We start from the raw sequence: 18,396 nt of genomic DNA on the forward strand, positions 1-18,396 counted from the left end.
CAAGACACATTTATTACTCACTGGATTTGTACAAAATGCCAGTTATTATTGAAATATGCCTTATCTTCCCTGGTAGCATTGTGTGTAGATATTTTGTCATAATATGGAATGGACATGTATTTCCTTATATTTTGATTTGAATATTTTCTTGAAGGATGTTTTACTTCAAGACAGGAGTATACCTGTTTCATAATATTTACCCTGTTCAATGAAATCAATGGCAACTACCTGGTAATGATTTATGTTCCATAATATACTGATGGAAATAAGTAAAGGAACAGGTATGAAGGTAGGGACTTGTTTGACAGACACGCTGTATGTGCTGTGAAGGGATAGGAAGGGAGGTGTTAGTTTGACAGACACGCTGTATGTGCTGTGAACGGATATGTAGGGAGGTGTTAGTTTGACAGACACGCTGTATGTGCTGTGAACGGATATGAAGAGAGGTGTTTGTTTGACACACGCTGTATGTGCTGTGAATGGATATGAAGAGAGGTGTTTGTTTGACACATGCTGTATGTGCTGTGAACGGATAGGAAGGGAGGTGTTAGTTTGACAGACATGCAGTATGTGGTGTGAACAGATATGTAGGGAGTACTTCTTTGACAGACACGCAGCATGTGCAGTGAATGGATAGGAAGAGAGGTGTTTGTTTGACAGACATGCAGTATGTGGTGTGAACAGATATGTAGGGAGTACTTCTTTGACAGACACGCAGCATGTGCAGTGAATGGATATGAAGAGAGGTGTTTGTTTGACAGACATGCAGTATGTGCTGTGAATGGATATGAAGAGAGGTGTTTGTTTGACAGACACGCTGTATGTGCTGTGAACGGATATGAAGAGAGGTGTTTGTTTGACAGACGCACAGTATGTGCTGTGAATGGATATGAAGGGTGGTACTTGTTTGACAGACGCACAGTATGTGCTTTGAATACGAACAATTTGTGTTGGCAGTGTATTGACATACCAGATATTTCACATATTTTGTTTGATTGAAGCATCGCTATTGAATGCAACATTTTCACCTTCTGTATATTGGTGATATTTACCAAGGCATCTTATGGGCAAGCATCATTTGTATTCTATTTCATGTATTTCCTCTGTAGATGTAAATAAAGCTGACTTAACTGGGGACAATTGGTCACAAAGGAGGCTGAAAAGTTGAAACATACAAACACCATCTCTAAGCTCCACTCCACTCCACTTGTAATTCCTTGCATTGCTAACATCATCTTTTCAGAAACCACCTGACCCATGAAACTGAAATTTCTTGTACTTGTTCCAACTAATGATGATTTCAAGAGGTTTTAATCTGATTTTTCAGTAAGGCTATGCATACGTTTCATTATCCTTGCGGTTCTCATACAAACTGGTATAATTAGAAAACTGCAATATTTTAGAAAGTATAGAAGTTTGACAGTTTTTTAATGTAGACTTTTCTGTTCAGTTTTATGATTGGTACACACACAAGTACAACATAGCTCAACATCATATAGCTCATTGATCCTATTTTTACTTGTTTATCTTTGAACATTTACACTGATTTGTATACATGTACTGTTTCAAAGAATAAAATGGCTGGCATGTGCAAACATTAGTTTTCATGTGATTTTTTTCCATAATAAAAGAATATCTGCTCATTTTCTCAGGACTATATGGAGGACACGTATCTTGTTGTCATCTGTCTTTGTGAAATCACAAGCTGGGACAGAAGTGCCTTTACTTCTGTTGGCGGCATATTCCATCTTGCATTCTCCTCAAAAGTATCCTCCCGTTTCTGTACATCTTCACTCCTTCCCGGCCACTGCGGCTTGTCTTGATACACTCCAGCATCCAAGTTATCCCCGTGTGACTGGCAGTTGTCGTAAGTTTATTGTAATGATTGTCAGTGGCGGCAAATGATTGAAGCGCTACTAAAATGTTAAATGCTGTCACCAGTAGCAAATGATTAGAATTTAGAGTTACCTCCCCTGCTTGTGAACAAACATCACAGACTTGATCATTTGAAAAGTTTTTTGTTTTGTTTCTTTGTTGTTCAATGCTGCACTCAGCAATATTCCAACTATATGACAGTGGACCAGACAATCCAGTGATTGACATCATGAGCATCGATCCACGCAATTGGGATACGATGACATGCATCAACCAAGTCAGCGAGCCTGACCACCCGATCCTGTTAGTTGCTTCTTACGACAGGCATAGTCGCCATTTCTTGATGTCAAGCATGGGTTGCTGAAGACCATTTCTAGCCCGGATCATCATGGGTCTCATTGGCTTCTCATTCATATAAATAAACATGGTTTACTAAAAAAAAACAAAGCCTGTTATAGACTACATTGAGGATACATACATTGGTAGACCACATTGCCGACCTAGACGACCAGCCGGATTTTTAGTTAGTCTGTGGCATGGTGGAATGTCAAATTTAATCAGAAAAATTACTCATAGATATCCGTAATCGTCAACTTCCTGTTTTTTGTTTTTACTCGTGGGACAATGGAGGTACATTTTAAATTATTGAAAAATGCTGTTTTGCAGGCGAAAAAATCCCTCATGCGGGAGACTGGGAGATTTCATCAATTTGCAGGAGTCTGCCGCAAAACAGGAGGGTTGACAGGTCTGAGTGGAAGCAGACCTACCAAGAACAAACAATGCAGTAGTCATGGGATTTCATTGTCACCTCCAGTCCAGTGTCCAGGTTCATCACCCAAACATCTGGACCTTCATTGGTGTCAATCAGAAGGAGCAGGCACTCAAAGAAGTGCAGATGGCGCAGATCGTTCTGGTCAAACTGCCCTCCCTAGAGGAAAGTCTACAGAGACTTGCCCATGTTGTTGAAAATTTTGAGGATATGTACATTTTAGATTTCTTGAGGGCAATTGCTCATAACCTGTCGTTTTAAAATATGAAGTCAAGAACAAAGTGAAATATTAAATCATGAAATCAGGTATTATTGAGGAAGTTACATGTATGAAATATTAAAATGTGAAAATATTTCCCTTTCCTTTGTGGTCCTTTGTGATGGGGGGAAGGAAATGACCTAGGGGGGAAATTTGCTGGGGTGGGTGGGGGCAATTGACTCGGAGCAATTGGCAGGGGGTAATAGGCCTGGGGGGAAATAGGCCTAGACCATGAGCCGGAGATGAGTCGTATAAAACATAACTCGGGACACATTAAACCCCATGTACCCCGAGTGATCCTGCTACAACTAATAGTGTACATGGGGGCACGGGTGGCCCAGTCGTCTAAGGCGCCGCGATTCGCTGTGCAGAGTTGCGCTACTTGGGCACGCCAGAAACCTATGATTGCGGGTTTGAATCCCGGTTCGCCCCGATTATGTTTCTAGGTTTGTCAGCTCAATACCCGTGCTCATGGGTTTCACCGAAGTGGTAAACGTCTGAGACCTGCATCACTTCAGGCTTTCCTCCCACATTAAGCTGACACGCCGTGATATAACAGGAATACTGTTAAAAGCAGCGTTAAACCCAACTCACTCACTCACTCACTATAGTGTACAGTGTTTGAAGTGTTTTGATGACTATAATTAGACTTATACATGGATAACATATTTTATGAACGCTTCACTTGTTATCATGATTGTGGACAGATATTTGAAGTCTGCTGCTTCCATTGTGACAACAATAGATTCTCTTGTTTTTGTTTGCAATATATTTTTCAATTTGACAAATATCACTCATTCTTTTAACGACATCAAAGGCTGTTTTTTGTCGACTCATACTTGATGAATAAATTAATCCTTTGGAGAGCAAAATCCAAACATGACAGAATATTTTGTGAATTCAAGTTTAATATTTAAGTTACAGTTGATAAATATTTCAACCTGTGACCAGAAGTCCTTGACGTGTTCACATTCATAATAAATATGTGATAAATCTTCTCTACAGCATTTACAGAAGGTACAAATACGTATCAAATATGTATCATTATCAACTAGGTTCATCTTTGTGAATAGTGTATAATGAATAAAGCTATATGGAAAATCCAGCAGCTTACAGTCTTTAGTACAGTTTCTATACTATGAAAACATTTTTTTCCAATTAATCATGTTAATAGGAAAGTGGAAAATACCATTTCAGTATTCTAATACTTTAACACTTGTGTCACCCTTGATTATCTTGTCATGTTGCTATTACCGTATTCGACGTAATAAGCGCCCAGGGCGCTCTCAAAATTAGAAATAGGGGGCTCTTATTAGGATAGTATTTTGGTGAAAAAAAACAGAGTTGAAAGGTAAATTCCGTGGTTTATGCTGACAGCCTGAAATGTTTATATAGACATATATTATTCCAGAATTTAATTGCCCATAATAATAGGTGCATATAACAAACGAGTGCGTATTGTATGCGAATAAGTAAGTCATTTGTACATTGATCAATCGGAAAGGGTGCTAATTGGGATTGTTCATTAGCCAATATATTAGCAAATATCGCAGTGGGCGCTTAATAGAGCGGGGCGCTTATTACGTCGAATACAGTAACATGATTAATCAGTTACAGATTAACTTCAACTGAATACATATTAACTCACTTATTTTAATCAACAGTACTCTGTTTCTGATGGTTCATGCCATTTCATGTTCCGACCATTATAGTCAAAATAAGTTTGACTTATGCTAAGCAGGGTAAGTTTTAACTTAGTGAGACTTATAACTTATTCCAGCTCTTGAGACATCCTGGTTAAATTAGTGATACATATAGTAAGAGGTGATGGGGTTGAAATGGGATTTAACGTCGTGTTCGAGATTATTGCACTGATACAGAGACATGCATGAAACTTGTTGTGTCATCTTTTAACATCTTTTGGTACGATGCAGCTGAGGATGAAACAACCGACCTTCCACTCTCTGGGCAGAAATACAGTTTGCCAGGACCAGACTGTGAGTTTGGCACAACCAGGGAGTCTACACATACTTTTTCTAGACAACAGGGTTTGACACATCCATGTTGGAGACCAAGGGTTTGACACATCCAAGTTGGAGACCGTGGGTTTGACACATCCAGGTTGGAGACCAAGGGTTTGACACATCCAGGTTGGAGACAACAGGGTTTGACACATCCAAGTTGGAGACCATGGGTTTGACACATCCAAGTTGGAGACCAAGGGTTTGACACATCCAGGTTGGAGACCAAGGGTTTGACACATCCAGGTTGGAGACAACAGGGTTTGACACATCCAAGTTGGAGATCGTGGGTTTGACACATCCAGGTTGGAGACCAAGGGTTTGACACATCCAAGTTGGAGACCAAGGGTTTGACACATCCAAGTTGGAGACCATGGGTTTGACACATCCAAGTTGAAGACCAATGGTTTGACACATCCAGGTTGGAGACCAAGGGTTTGACACATCCAGGTTGGAGACAACAGGGTTTGACACATCCAAGTTGGAGACCGTGGGTTTGACACATCACGGTTGGAGACCATGGGTTTGACACATCCAAGTTGAAGACCGTGGGTTTGACACATCCAGGTTGGAGACCAAGGGTTTGACACATCCAGGTTGGAGACAACAGGGTTTGACACATCCAAGTTGGAGACCGTGGGTTTGACACATCCAGCCCAGATAGCATTCAGACGTTGGCCCAACGTCGGCAATGGTTGGCAGTGTCGCGGTCGGATTTTATACGTTGGCCCAACGTTGTTACAACGTTAGGTCGCATTTCGGAAATTATTTCCAAGGGGCGCTACTCGTAATTGACAACTTCACAGAGAGGGCGCTGCGTTTTTTGCGCCTCTCAACGAGCAGACGACGAGACACAAGCACACGTTCGATCATCGGAATACCGTTTTCCTCGAATATATAGAGGTAAGTGTTTAATCATTATCTAATATGATGTACAAACAGTACCCGAGAATAAAACAACCATTGTTCATTCAGAAATATCAACACGAGTAATTATTTTCCAGAAATTGAAAACACCACAAACTTCATCAAGTTCATGACCCGAAGCCAAATAGGAATATATGTCACTCTGATTGCTTGCAAATATATAGCTTGCTATTACTAGCATACCCCCCAAAAAGTCGCGCTTGTCCGTATCATAAAGTTTGTCGTTATCGTGAGGACAAGTTAGTGCAAAGAAATGTGCACCGTGTCGCGTAAGTGCAGTTGCAGTGTCGATCTCAGCTGTTTCTAACAGTTGGTGGTCATCGGACAGCGAGCGACCACATGACTACCTAAACAAACACTGACTGTGGTATTTGTAAATGAATACTGGTTGTTTCTATTCTCGTGGAAGTTTAAAAATAACAAGCAAACTCAACTGAAAAGGTCAATTTCGTTCTCGCTTGTGCAATTTTACGGTCAAAAAAGATCAACTAAACTGAACAATTCAGAATGAGGCTTCCAAAACTCAAAGCATTCCGTGTACATGATAAAATAATACCATGCAGACTCCTACTGATCAGTGTACGGAGCTTTTCCCTGTTGTCGGCAACATCGCGAGTTCAGTTTTCGATCACAAATCAGTGGCCGTGGGATTGCGTTTGTTGTTATTTGAAAGGGATTGATAATGGCATAATCGCTTTTTTATTTGTGCATACCGCGGGGGAGTAATGGTTAGAACGAAGGGAACGTATTGGATTAGATTGGGTACGAAATAGTCATGAAATCATTTCCGATTGAGAATAATATATTTCAATAAATATTTACAGAGCTGTTTCAGCTTCATCTTGTGTTGTCTCCGATATCGCATTTTGTTAATTTTTCCAACGTTACTATCTTTGTAAATGTTAGAACTTAGATATAATGGCATATTTATATGGAAAATATTCATATTTTTATTTTTAAAATAAAATAGAATCTAAAATCACGATTTTAATTTAATACCAGTGTTAACACTTCTATTACTTATTGGAAGGTCAATTCATAATCTTATTCAACATTCATGCTTCCAACATTGGAACTCTTTATTTGGCAATATATATTTTTCATTTATTTGTTTATTTTTCACATCAGATTTTAGAAACTTTGCCAACATATGCATGCTATTTTGCATTATTTTTTACTTGATCACAAGTTTGTGAGGTACAGCAGAAACGTAAAGTTATTGCTTTTGAATAATTACAGTTGATTTCTATTGGCTGATAAAACTATTTGCCAAATATAACCACTCACATCATACTGTTAGTAAATCAGATTTATCGCTACTGATTTATTTGAGAATGTTATACTTTGAGGTTTCTATTTTTCTTTCAGGTGGAGTTTACAGTATTGTGGAAGCATATTTGTTTACATCACATCACAGCCAGAAAGGTATACATGATGCAATAAATAATATATTCAAACATCTTCAATAATGGAAATTTAGATGATTCTTATTTAATTACACCCTCAATCTAAAAGGGCGGGTGATCAAGTTTATCTGTCCGTCCTTCCTTCCAAAGACATTTTTTTTGTGTGAGTGCAGTTCAAAGTTTGATTTTGATATGTATATTTTCGGAAAAATAAGATTCTTTAAATGTTTTTAACTTCAAATATTTCTTTTTATGTCAACCTTTGTGCGACCTATCACTTGAACACTACTTCATGGATTCTTTTCCAATTATGGGTACAGTTTCTACACCCACAGGAGAGGTGCAGTGCGAAGTTTGGTTTTGATTAGTGTATTTTCTAAGAAAAAATAGCTTTTGTTATGATTTGAACTTAAAATATTTTTTATTTCAACAATTGTGCTACCTATAACTTGAGATCTACTAGAGAACATGGATTCTGTCCAAATTTAACGAACACTTTTATATTAAAAAATGGGATGCACAGCAAAGGTTGATTTTGATATGTGTATTTTATTAAACAATATAATTTTTGTACATGTTTTGAACTTAAAATGTTTGTTTTTTAATTTAACATTGTGCGACCTTTAACTGCATGGATTCTTTCCAAATTTAAGAAACACTTTCTATGCTAATAAAAGAGGTACAGTGAAAATGTTGATTTTGATATGTGTATTTTCAGAAAAAATATGATTTGTTTCATGTTTTGAACTTAAAATTATTTTCTTCAACATTTGTGAGACCTATAACTTGATGTGCAGTGCAAAGTTTGATATTGATAATTATGCTTTTTCTATGTTTTAAACTTTGAAAAATGAATGAGTCGTTACTCTTGTTCATTTAGTGTTAATAGCTTTTCTGCCTATCTATGATTCAAGAGCATCATGGTATTACTGTCTATGCTACCTTCCCAGTTTTAGCAGTTTTTTAACAGTTTTATGACTTGGATGGGTGGAGGTAGCACTGCTGAAACCTTTTTTTCATACATCAAATTATTATTTAGGGGAAGGCAACCATTTTGTATGTAAAAAATGTCCCTTGCCTTATCATTATTATAATTGTGTCATTGTTTTATTCAGTTACCAAGGCACACAGAGAGACCGTGGATACAGTTGAAGATCATCCCTGTGATAAGTTCTTCTGACATCTGAGGATTGAAAAGGCTCCTCAACCACTCAGCCCAAGTTCTGATTTGTCATGTAACAAATAAATAAAGGTCACCGAAACCAGAATTCTATTGTCATTTTGTTGCTGTTATCATATTTTTTAATAGATCAAGTATATTGATCATAGGACATCCGATGCATGGACGATTTTGCTTGTCTCAGTGTTGCCCTAATGCTGAATGTATGGGGTAAGGCCAAGAAAAATTAAACGTTTCAATTTGTGGCAGGCTTATTGTCTGATGGTTTTTAATTTGCAAACTTGTGTGAAAATCATTTATCTTTTAATAGTGTTGAAACATTTGTGAACAAATTGCACATAGTCTTGAAAATGGTTTTGGAAAGTAAATATTATAGCACCAAATTGCACGTGTAATTTAAAACATTTTGAATTTTTTCTTGGCCCTATTTCAAACTATGTATGCCGAGGTACCCTTCCAGAAGAGAGCGCATTTAATTGGCATGTTCTTTCATGGAATGAGTTCAGAGTGAATCTAACTTGCAGAATGTATTCCTTGTTACCTGATGTCTTAACTACCTTGGTACAAACATTTCAGGCTGCCTGGGAGGTATAGTGAGGAATAAAACAGACGTAATCCAACGTTGGCCATCAACGTTGGGCCAATGTTGGCTATCAACGTTGGCCCAACGTCATTTTGACCGGCGGCCCAACGTTGGGCCAACGTTGGCTGAACATCGTTGTCCCAACGTTGGGTAAACGTTGGCCAAACGTTGGCAAAGAAACGTTGGCCCAACGTTGGGTCAACGTTGGACCAACGATGTTCGGCCAACGTTGGCCCAATGTTGGGCCGCCGGTCAAAATGACGTTGGGCCAACGTTGATAGCCAACGTTGGCCCAACGTAAGTGATAACGTTGGCCCAACGTTGGCCCAACGTCTGACTGCTATCTGGGAGGTTGGAGACCAAGGGTTTGACACATCCAAGTTGGAGACTGTGGGTTTGACACATCCAAGTTGGAGACCATGGGTTTGACACATCCAAGTTGAAGACCGTGGGTTTGACACATCCAGGTTGGAGACAACAGGGTTAGACACATCCAGGTTGGAGACAACAGGGTTAGACACATCCAGGTTGGATACCACAGGGTTAGACACATCCAGGTTGGATACAACAGGGTTTGACACATCCAGGTTGGATACCACAGGGTTAGACACATCCAGGTTGGATACAACAGGGTTTGACACATCCAGGTTGGATACCACAGGGTTAGACACATCCAGGTTGGAGACAACAGGCTTTGACACATCCAGGTTGGAGACAACAGGGTTTGACACATCCAGGTTGGATACCACAGGGTTCAACTGTTGTATTTACTCGAACATCTACATTTATCTCAACAAGTTCAAACCCATGCAGCATCACAAACTCTCTGTATCGAAGGGCACGCGGCTCAGGCAAATTGGCAGGTTCAAACACTTTGTCAGTTACGAAAATGTTCTGATACATCAGCAAAGCAGTAAGTGATCGCCCTACTTACATTGTGGCCAAGTCTCACTCCATACGAAGCACCAGCTGTGTCCTGACCTGGACTGACTCCAGGCCACGCAATCTCATAAAAATCAGACCTTCTACTCCCATACAATACCTCACTGCATGAAGATCTGAGGACACCTCAATACGTTTTTGCCACAGGGGAATATTCTAATCAGCCAATCTGCTTTCTAAATCTTGGTGACCTGTGAAGATCTGGGTTAGAATAGGTCTTCAGCAACCCATTCTTGCCGTAAAGGCGACAATGCTTGTCGTAAGAGGCGACTAACAGGATCAGGTGGTCAGGCTAGCTGACTTGGTTGATGCATGTCATCGTAATCCAATTGTGTGGATCGATACTCATGATGTCAATCACTGGATTGTCTGGTCTTGATTATTTACAGACAGCCGTCACATAGCTGGAATATTGCTGAGTGCAGTGCTAAACAACCCAAACAATCCAACAAACAAACCTTAAGTCTTGGTATAAGTGAGCGAAGCATTCAGACAAGTACATTTCATATCCGTATCGCTAAAATGAATGTAGTAGATGATTTCCGAATGCAAAAACATAAAACCACATGATTATATTGTAGTGGATAGTTTATCCATCCTGTTGTTTCTGAACGCCATGACATCTACGTTCAGTAGGGTGTACTATCAAGGGCATATCTGTGTTCAGCGGTGGTTTTCTTGTGCTAAGGTGTGAAGCAGAATCATTTTAGAAAGCTGACATCAGATTGATCAAGAACCATGCCTCGTTCATTCAGGGTGAATGACCTTCAATGTAGGTGTCTTCACATCTTGACACAGACAGGTATCATATCGGGGTGAAAGATCTGGTTTTAATGACTTTGCAGACTATGGACCCTAGTTCATCTATATCGGGGTAACTGCAGCAAGCATTGGCAGTCTTTCTTAAGTTTAAAGTGTCCCATTGACTTTGGGGAAGGTATCAGACTTCTTCCCCATCAGGTGTCTCTGGGGGTTCCTCTGTGAGTCCGAGATACATGGTGACTAGCGCCAGCCAGACCAGCAGATGGAAGGTGGCACCAGTGATGTTGATGAGCGATGCCACAAGGGACATCCCCATTCGCTGTCGTAGCTGGAGGATGTAGATGATGAAGTTGATGGTGCCCCAGGTCAAGTTGATACCAGCCAGAAGAAACACACCTGTAACACATTAACACACCTACATGAACACACCTGTATCAATGAACATACCTGTATCAATGAACACACCTGTAACACATGAACACACCTGTAACACATGAACACACCTGTATCAATGAACACACCTGTAACACATTAACACACCTGTATCAATGAACACACCTGTATCAATGAACACACCTGTATCAATGAACATACCTGTATCAATGAACACACCTGTAACATATCAACACATCTGTATCAATGAACACACCTGTAACACATCAACACACCTGTATCAATGAACACACCTGTAACACATGAACACACCTGTAACACATCAACACGCCTGTATCAATGAACACACCTGTATCAATGAACACACCTGTATCAATGAACATACCTGTATCAATGAACACACCTGTAACACATCAACACACCTGTATCAATGAACACACCTGTAACACATTAACACACCTACATAAACACACCTTTAACACATTAACACACCTGTAACACATGAAGACACCTATAACACATGAACACACCTGTAACACATGAACACACCTGTAACATGTGAACACACCTGTAATATATGAACACACCTGTAACATGTGAACACACCTGTAACATGTGAACACACCTGTAATACATGAACACACCTGTAACACATGAACACACCTGTAACATGTGAATACACCTGTAACATGTGAACACACCTGTAACATGTGAACACACCTGTAACATGTGAACACACCTGTAATATATGAACACACCTGTAACACGTGAACACACCTGTAACACGTGAACACACCTGTAACAAGCGAACACACCTGTAACATGCGACCACACCTGTAGTAATCAAGATTGCCTTGAGCACCTAGCTGTGAGATTTTGGGTGCTTACTTTCAGCAGCTAGTTGTGAGATTTTAGGTGCTTACCTTGAGCTGCTAGTTGTGAGACTTCCAACGTCCCCTCGGCTTGCATCCCACATGCCACGGCACTTGCTAGGTAGGTATTCCTGCACCAGGACAGGTACCCTAAACATAACAGCAGCTGGCATCACAGGCTCACCACCCAAATACAGTCAAGTCTCGTTTATCCGACACTCGTTAATCCGACAATCGGCTTTATCCAACACAAATGATGGGAACCGATTAAATCAGTGCTGTTAATCCAACAGTCTCGCACTCCCACTCCGACATACCTAATTTGCAACGATTTGCTGAAATCACTCATTAATCAGTCTCGTTAATCCGACACGGTGATCAGCGTACTCCATGGTCATCTGCCCGCGAGTACATAGCCCCGTGTTTTGATGCGAGAGGAGTCGGCGAGTAGCTGCATATTTAAACGGCTGCAGAGATAAACTTTGTGTTTTGTGTTAAACTTTAGAGGTTGCATGATTAGAAAACATATTCCGCAAACAATGTAACACAAAAATATGAATATTTCCGTTTTCCTTTTTTATTACAACATGTTTGAATCGTTATCTATCGTGTAGTTGTCCAATTTTCGATCACGACCGTTGATAATACCAAATTTCGTTTATCCGAAATACTCATTAATCATATGCAACCAACAATGTCAGATGAACGGGACTTGACTGTACTTGTAGATACACACACTGATGACAAGTAACAAAACAGTTGTAAAAACAGAATGCACGCAACATTTGATCAAGCTGCCACAACTGAAGATGTCATGACAATTGTTTGGGTCCATCTTCAAACTTGAAGAATGCTATTTATAAGCACTTGTAAACAAGAACGTTTGCCCAATTCCTTGCCAACTTGGTGTTCTGAATCCCACTGTTTACCTTGTGGAAAATTCTGTTCATTAAGTCTGTTCACTTGTTCATCATGTTCCTTCAGTTTGTCCAGTTTACTTGCATACTAGTTCACTAATATAACACATTGTCACAAGATATTGTTTACTAAGAAAATATCATTTGTATGTGTACATTTAGGCACCATTATGATTTTAACCATGGCTTTGGCATTCTATTACAAGGAATATAGAACCCTACCCATACTCACCATTTTCATTTGCTAACCGGATGGCCTGAAATGAAAGTGACAAATCAATATTTATATCGCTGTGTATAAGGCGAGTTTTTCGTACCTCGAAATAGGGGGCTTTCAAGGGGGGTCGGCTTATACACCGGGTTGAAGAGTTGTGATGTTTTTCCCCCAACACAGACATAACTGTGAGCACGTAACACCGGATATACCTTGCCAACAAATCTGTAATGACGTACGCAAACTACTTATGTAATTACACTGTCTGGTTATAAAAACAGTTTATTATCATTTATAGACAGGGTATATAAATTAGCATCGATTTTAAAGGCTTGTACAGGGGGGTCGTCTCATATGTTGGGTCGCTTTATAGACGGCGATATACGTTATAACCTCAAACATGAGAATTAAATCTTACTGTGCAGTCTGTTTTTGTAATAGTCCCTGAATACATTTAACAGGCACTTATCACTTGATCTAGGATAACTAAATGCAATAACAAGCATGAAATACTCATATCCCCCCACCAATATGACATGTCCGGTTGTGTGCAATGCATTAGCTCCTGTGATCTATGTTCACTGGGCCTTTTTGTAAATGGCCTAAATTGCAGCACTAAAATAAAGTTATTACTGGTGTTGTTTCCCATCTGCAGTTTATGATAGAATATGTAACTGTATTTGTAATGAGTAAAGATGAGACATATGGACGAACAACTTCTTTATTACAATTAGGATCTATGGTTTCTGTGTAGGTTCTAACACCGTTATCAAGCAAGTGAAGTACAGAGTATGGTTGACCAGAATATATACAGGATAGGAGGCAGTGTTTATACAGTTGAGTAGGTTTAAGATCAGTTACACTGTTGTATTTGTCATGAGTTGTGTTTCAGCATAAAGTTAGTCAATGAATGCAACAACCGTGTCCATGACACTTTTGGAGGAACATACACACAAGCAATGCCGAACTTACCAACAAGAATGGAAATGAATTCAATACTGCGAGATGACATTATGTGCCAAGTTTGGTGAAGAAATATGGATGGTTTTCAAGATCTGCTCCGTAAACGAGGACTACCACCATTTTCAGTCTAAGTCAAAGTTGTTGCCATGGAAACTCGAAAATAAGTTCTTCAAAAATCCCAAACTATCAAAAGGCACCAGTTCACCAGTAGACCTATCTATGTGCCAAGTTTGGTGAAGAAATATGGTACGGTTTTCAAGATCTGCTCCGAAATGTGACGAAGGATGAAAGGATGGAAGGACGGATGGATGGAAGGAAGGACGGATAATAAATGACCAAGGTTCCCTAACTACATGACTTTGTATTTACTGAATTTAGCTGTGAATACCAACTACTTACCAAAAACTATAACAATAAAGCAACAAGGAAGGAAATTGTAAAACAAAGAAAATCCATGTTCCATTCTTTGTTTACTTGATAAAACGCACCATACACACAGTCCTGCAAACATTCAAGCTTTCCATGGGAATCACATCCGTCAAACTTAATGTAAACAGAGACCTTGAACTGTTTGTTTATAAATATAAGAGAGCTACACAAAAAATCACAAAGAAAAATGGTTTATTTCATGATAAAACATTGTTCTATCATGAGGTCATTTCTGGAGATTCGAACATGCGCTCGCAACTTGATGACATATATTTAGCAACGTTATTTTTGAGAGGGGAGTATCTGGTGAGTTGTTTTCCATAGATGTAGCTGGGCAACCAGATAAACGTGATGGCCAAAAGATTGCATGCAAAGGCGGGAGAGATATGACAAGCAGTATTGGGAGGAAAGGTACAGTTAATTGCTGTGAGGTTTATGAGAATAAGCGGTATACACCACTTGTGCATAAAATGGATTTGTACGATTCTATTGAGGGAGTCATCATTATTTAAAACAAGCGTATAGTTGACGAAGTCATCTATATCCCCCGCCATTTTAACACATTATGGTCCCAAACCAGGTAACTGACCCAACATTTCTCTTAGGCCATGTCAAAATAGCTGCAATGGAAATTCTAAAATAAACATTTATAAAACTCCTAAATAGCAAAAGGCACCAGTTCAGTATGTGCCTAGTAGACATGCAAAGTTTTGTAAGAAATTATTTAACGGTTTTTGAGTTACGCTCCGGAAACGAACAGCACCCTTATAGAACCTAAGTCCAACTTGTTGCCATGGAAACGTAAAAAATAAAAATTTATAAAATTCCTAAATAGCAAAAGGCACCAGTTCAATATGTGCCTAGTAGACATGCAAAGTTTTGTAAGAAAGTATTTAATGTTTTTTTAGTTACACTCCGGAAACGAACAGCACCCTTATAGAACCTAAGTCCAACTTGTTGCCATGGAAACGTAAAAAATAAAAATTTATAAAATTCCCACACATGCACACACACACACACACACGGACGGAACCCATTTCTATATCCCCTGCCAACTTCGTCGGGGCGGGGGATAAAAAGGCAAATATGTTGAAAGCTTGTACAATTTATCGTCATCCTTAAAGAGGCTGTACATTATGTTGATATCTCATATAGGAAATAAACGACACATGGTCGTTGTTTAATGCACAATAAAACACTGCAGGGAGAACAAACCACTTGAGGCTGCGCCCCTCATGGCTTATTCTCCCTGCAGTGTTTTATTGTGCGATAAACACCTCCCACTCGTCATTTATTTCTTTAACAAAACATAAAAAAATAAACTGCCTCCTGTCTCACAATTATAAACCATTTGGATGAAAATCTATTAACTCATTAACTGTGGCTATTACTTAAACTATTTGTTTTTGGCTCTGGTCTGTTGAATCCTGAACTTGAAACATACAAAGACGTGTCACCCTAACAATCCATTATCATGATTATTACCCAGGCTAAATCTGTGGCTCCCTGTGACTTGGTCTGTGTCCTCGGCGCATCCTCGTCGCTGTGCTGCTGCCCACCGCCAACTCCGATACCGCCGCGACTCAAACACACAGACGTGGACGCTATCTGCCTGGAGGGAATAAACTGATACGTCGACACTGGCATCTGGATTTGTCCTTTATATAAGTGATGTGGTCTTGTTTTCATAATGTCAGGTCTTCCTGCTGCTGTCGTGCCACTTGTATTTGTCATTGTGCCAGTGCTGACAACACAGTGTCTTGCGGTGCAGGAACTTCTGGACGGACAGAGCGTTGGTTTGAGGCAGGTGGACAATGTTCTCACTTTCACCATCTGAGTAAAGATGTTGGTTAGTCCCTTCATTGTGTACTTTTCTGCAAGAAAAATAATCCATGTTTAAACATTGAGGGTTGTAACTTTCTGATATTTGCACATACATTTTTCAGTACTGATTGGTAGGGCTGGGACGATACACCAACTGTGCGATCCGATACGTATCACGATAACTTGTTCACGATCCAATACGTATCATGATACTTGTGTGTAAGCCATCTTTCTCATATACAGGATAGTCAAATACCTGGCACAGATTTACGTAACGGATGAAAATGTTTTCTTTTCCACTACTAATTAGTGTTTGGTGTAACAGCCATTAAAGTAAACATTTAAGGTATGAATCGATATTTTGTACTTGTGTGCGACTAAGATTGATACTTATATCGGGAAGTAAAATATCGCGATCCACCAATGCATCGTGTATCGTTCCACCACAACTGATTGGTCAGTTGAAGCATTGTTAATAAAATTATGACATGAGGTTATCCATTGTTCATTAAGTAACAAATAGTAAACATTACATCATCTGAAATGCAGACTTAATTCAGTGTAGTTTCTCTGTAAGCTGGCATTTCATAATGATACAGTTTTTTTCGTTTTCTTTCTTAGTGATTGAGTGAGTTTGGTTAAATCACACATGAATTCCAGTTTGAACAATATATCAGGTATATCAGGGAATGTCAGCTTGAGGAAAAGGAATGCCCAAAGTAAGGCAGGTCTTCGATGTTTACCACTTACATGAAACCCAGAAGGATGTATATGGTGCTGACTGACCAAGAAACATGATCATGCAAATCTGGGACTCAAACCCATGATCACAGGTTCCTGACACGCCCAAGGGACACAACTCTGCACAACAATCTGGTCATGCATGCACTGAAGCTGACTGTTATATCTTTATTCAACCACATGAAAAGGCAGAAGGAATGGGTGCCTAGTCAGAAGGAAATGTGAACATTAGTGACTTGTAGTGTAACCATAGTGTTCAAGATAATTTTTGTCATTAAACAATATATCACGTGACTAACCATGGGTCCGGGTAGTCCTGTGGGTACCCGGGTCCTACTCAGTACCCACCCGACCCGCGTACCCGAGTTACCCGTCCCTGCCCTAATATATATAAACGTAAAAGTCCGTCGATCATACTCTTGTGTCGTGAACAGGTGTGAGGTAGGTCTAAAGACAGTTTCGCGGAGACCGGACGATCATCAAATAGCATATCCGACATGACGTGACCCTACTCAGTTGAACTCTGTACGTGAACGAAAACTGAACAATAACTTCAGGATTACTAACTACGCGAAATATGTCAAAACTATACCATCAATAATTCACGTTACCATTTTCATTGAAATAAATATAATAACAAAATTCCAGATAACGTTGCTTAATAGGTAATGCACGCATGACAATGATGCACATAGGAAAAAACACTAAACTCACCGAATCAAGTTGGAAAAAATAGAGTTATCTGCCGTTGTTTACAGGCCAGGGTCAGAGCGAGCAGTCGTAAAAGGTTATTGAAGCGGCTGTAAAATATCCACGTTTACCACATCTACAGTCGCCTTATATTAGATCAACCAAAGACGTGTATAGATTGTATACGTCCTTGGATAAACTTAATCAAGAGCGTTTTATTTATTTTCCTGAAGTGAATGTCGTTAAAAATCGATTAACTCACTGAATAATCATATATTTGCAATTACCAAAAAGTAAATTTCACAAAACATAATCCTTTTAGGGTTCTTTGCCATTATATACCCGCATGTAAATCATTACTTGTAAAAATCTAGCTTTCTGATTGGCCAGTCAAACAGAGAATAGATATCAGTTTTTTATGAAACTATGGTATATAACCAAGCGAAGGTGCCAGCTGTCTAAAACATTACAGTTCACGTAACAGGCATACACAAACCTACGAGCGTGCCTTCAAATGATCGTGGTATTGTATTTATTACCCACGTTGAACATTGTATTGGTAAATAAATAACAATGTTTGTAAGTTAAACAGACCAAACCGAAACCTGTTGCAAATTAACACAATCGTT

At 39.4% G+C, this 18,396-nt stretch overlaps 2 protein-coding genes and 1 long non-coding RNA gene across 5 annotated transcripts; 1 reads left to right on the plus strand and 2 right to left on the minus strand.

Moving 5' to 3' along the window:
* Positions 1 to 3,793: 3,793 nt before the first annotated feature.
* On the minus strand, positions 3,794 to 10,267 carry LOC125384314 (keratin-associated protein 9-1-like). Its single transcript, XM_048403248.1, has 2 exons — positions 9,482 to 10,267; positions 3,794 to 5,544 (listed from the first exon to the last, which is right to left on the minus strand). Exons 1-2 carry the CDS (start codon positions 9,751 to 9,753, stop codon positions 4,767 to 4,769), a joined length of 1,050 nt encoding a protein of 349 aa, XP_048259205.1. The 5' UTR covers positions 9,754 to 10,267; the 3' UTR covers positions 3,794 to 4,766.
* On the plus strand, positions 5,587 to 8,538 carry LOC124150861. Its single transcript, XR_006863289.2, has 3 exons — positions 5,587 to 5,827; positions 7,220 to 7,276; positions 8,373 to 8,538. It is a non-coding gene; the product is annotated as an uncharacterized LOC124150861 (long non-coding RNA).
* Positions 10,268 to 10,774: 507 nt separating the features above from the next.
* Positions 10,775 to 17,871, minus strand: LOC124132363 (transmembrane protein 160-like). Of its 3 annotated transcripts, none has more exons than XM_046496249.2 (5): positions 17,792 to 17,871; positions 15,998 to 16,386; positions 13,139 to 13,163; positions 12,041 to 12,139; positions 10,775 to 11,120 (listed from the first exon to the last, which is right to left on the minus strand). In XM_046496249.2, exons 2-5 carry the CDS (start codon positions 16,373 to 16,375, stop codon positions 10,903 to 10,905), a joined length of 720 nt encoding a protein of 239 aa, XP_046352205.2. In that variant the 5' UTR covers positions 16,376 to 16,386; positions 17,792 to 17,871; the 3' UTR covers positions 10,775 to 10,902. The 3 variants fall into 3 exon arrangements, with proteins under 3 accessions (XP_046352205.2, XP_048259207.1, XP_048259208.1); XM_048403250.1 differs by lacking the exon at positions 17,792 to 17,871 and adding an exon at positions 17,495 to 17,668; XM_048403251.1 differs by lacking the exon at positions 17,792 to 17,871 and adding an exon at positions 17,087 to 17,180.
* Between the last annotated feature and the right edge of the window lie 525 nt (positions 17,872 to 18,396).

The sequence above is a fragment of the Haliotis rufescens genome, unplaced genomic scaffold (genome assembly GCF_023055435.1).
Source record: "Haliotis rufescens isolate VD_foot unplaced genomic scaffold, xgHalRufe1.0.p SCAF_3, whole genome shotgun sequence".
Lineage (NCBI taxonomy): Eukaryota > Metazoa > Mollusca > Gastropoda > Lepetellida > Haliotidae > Haliotis > Haliotis rufescens.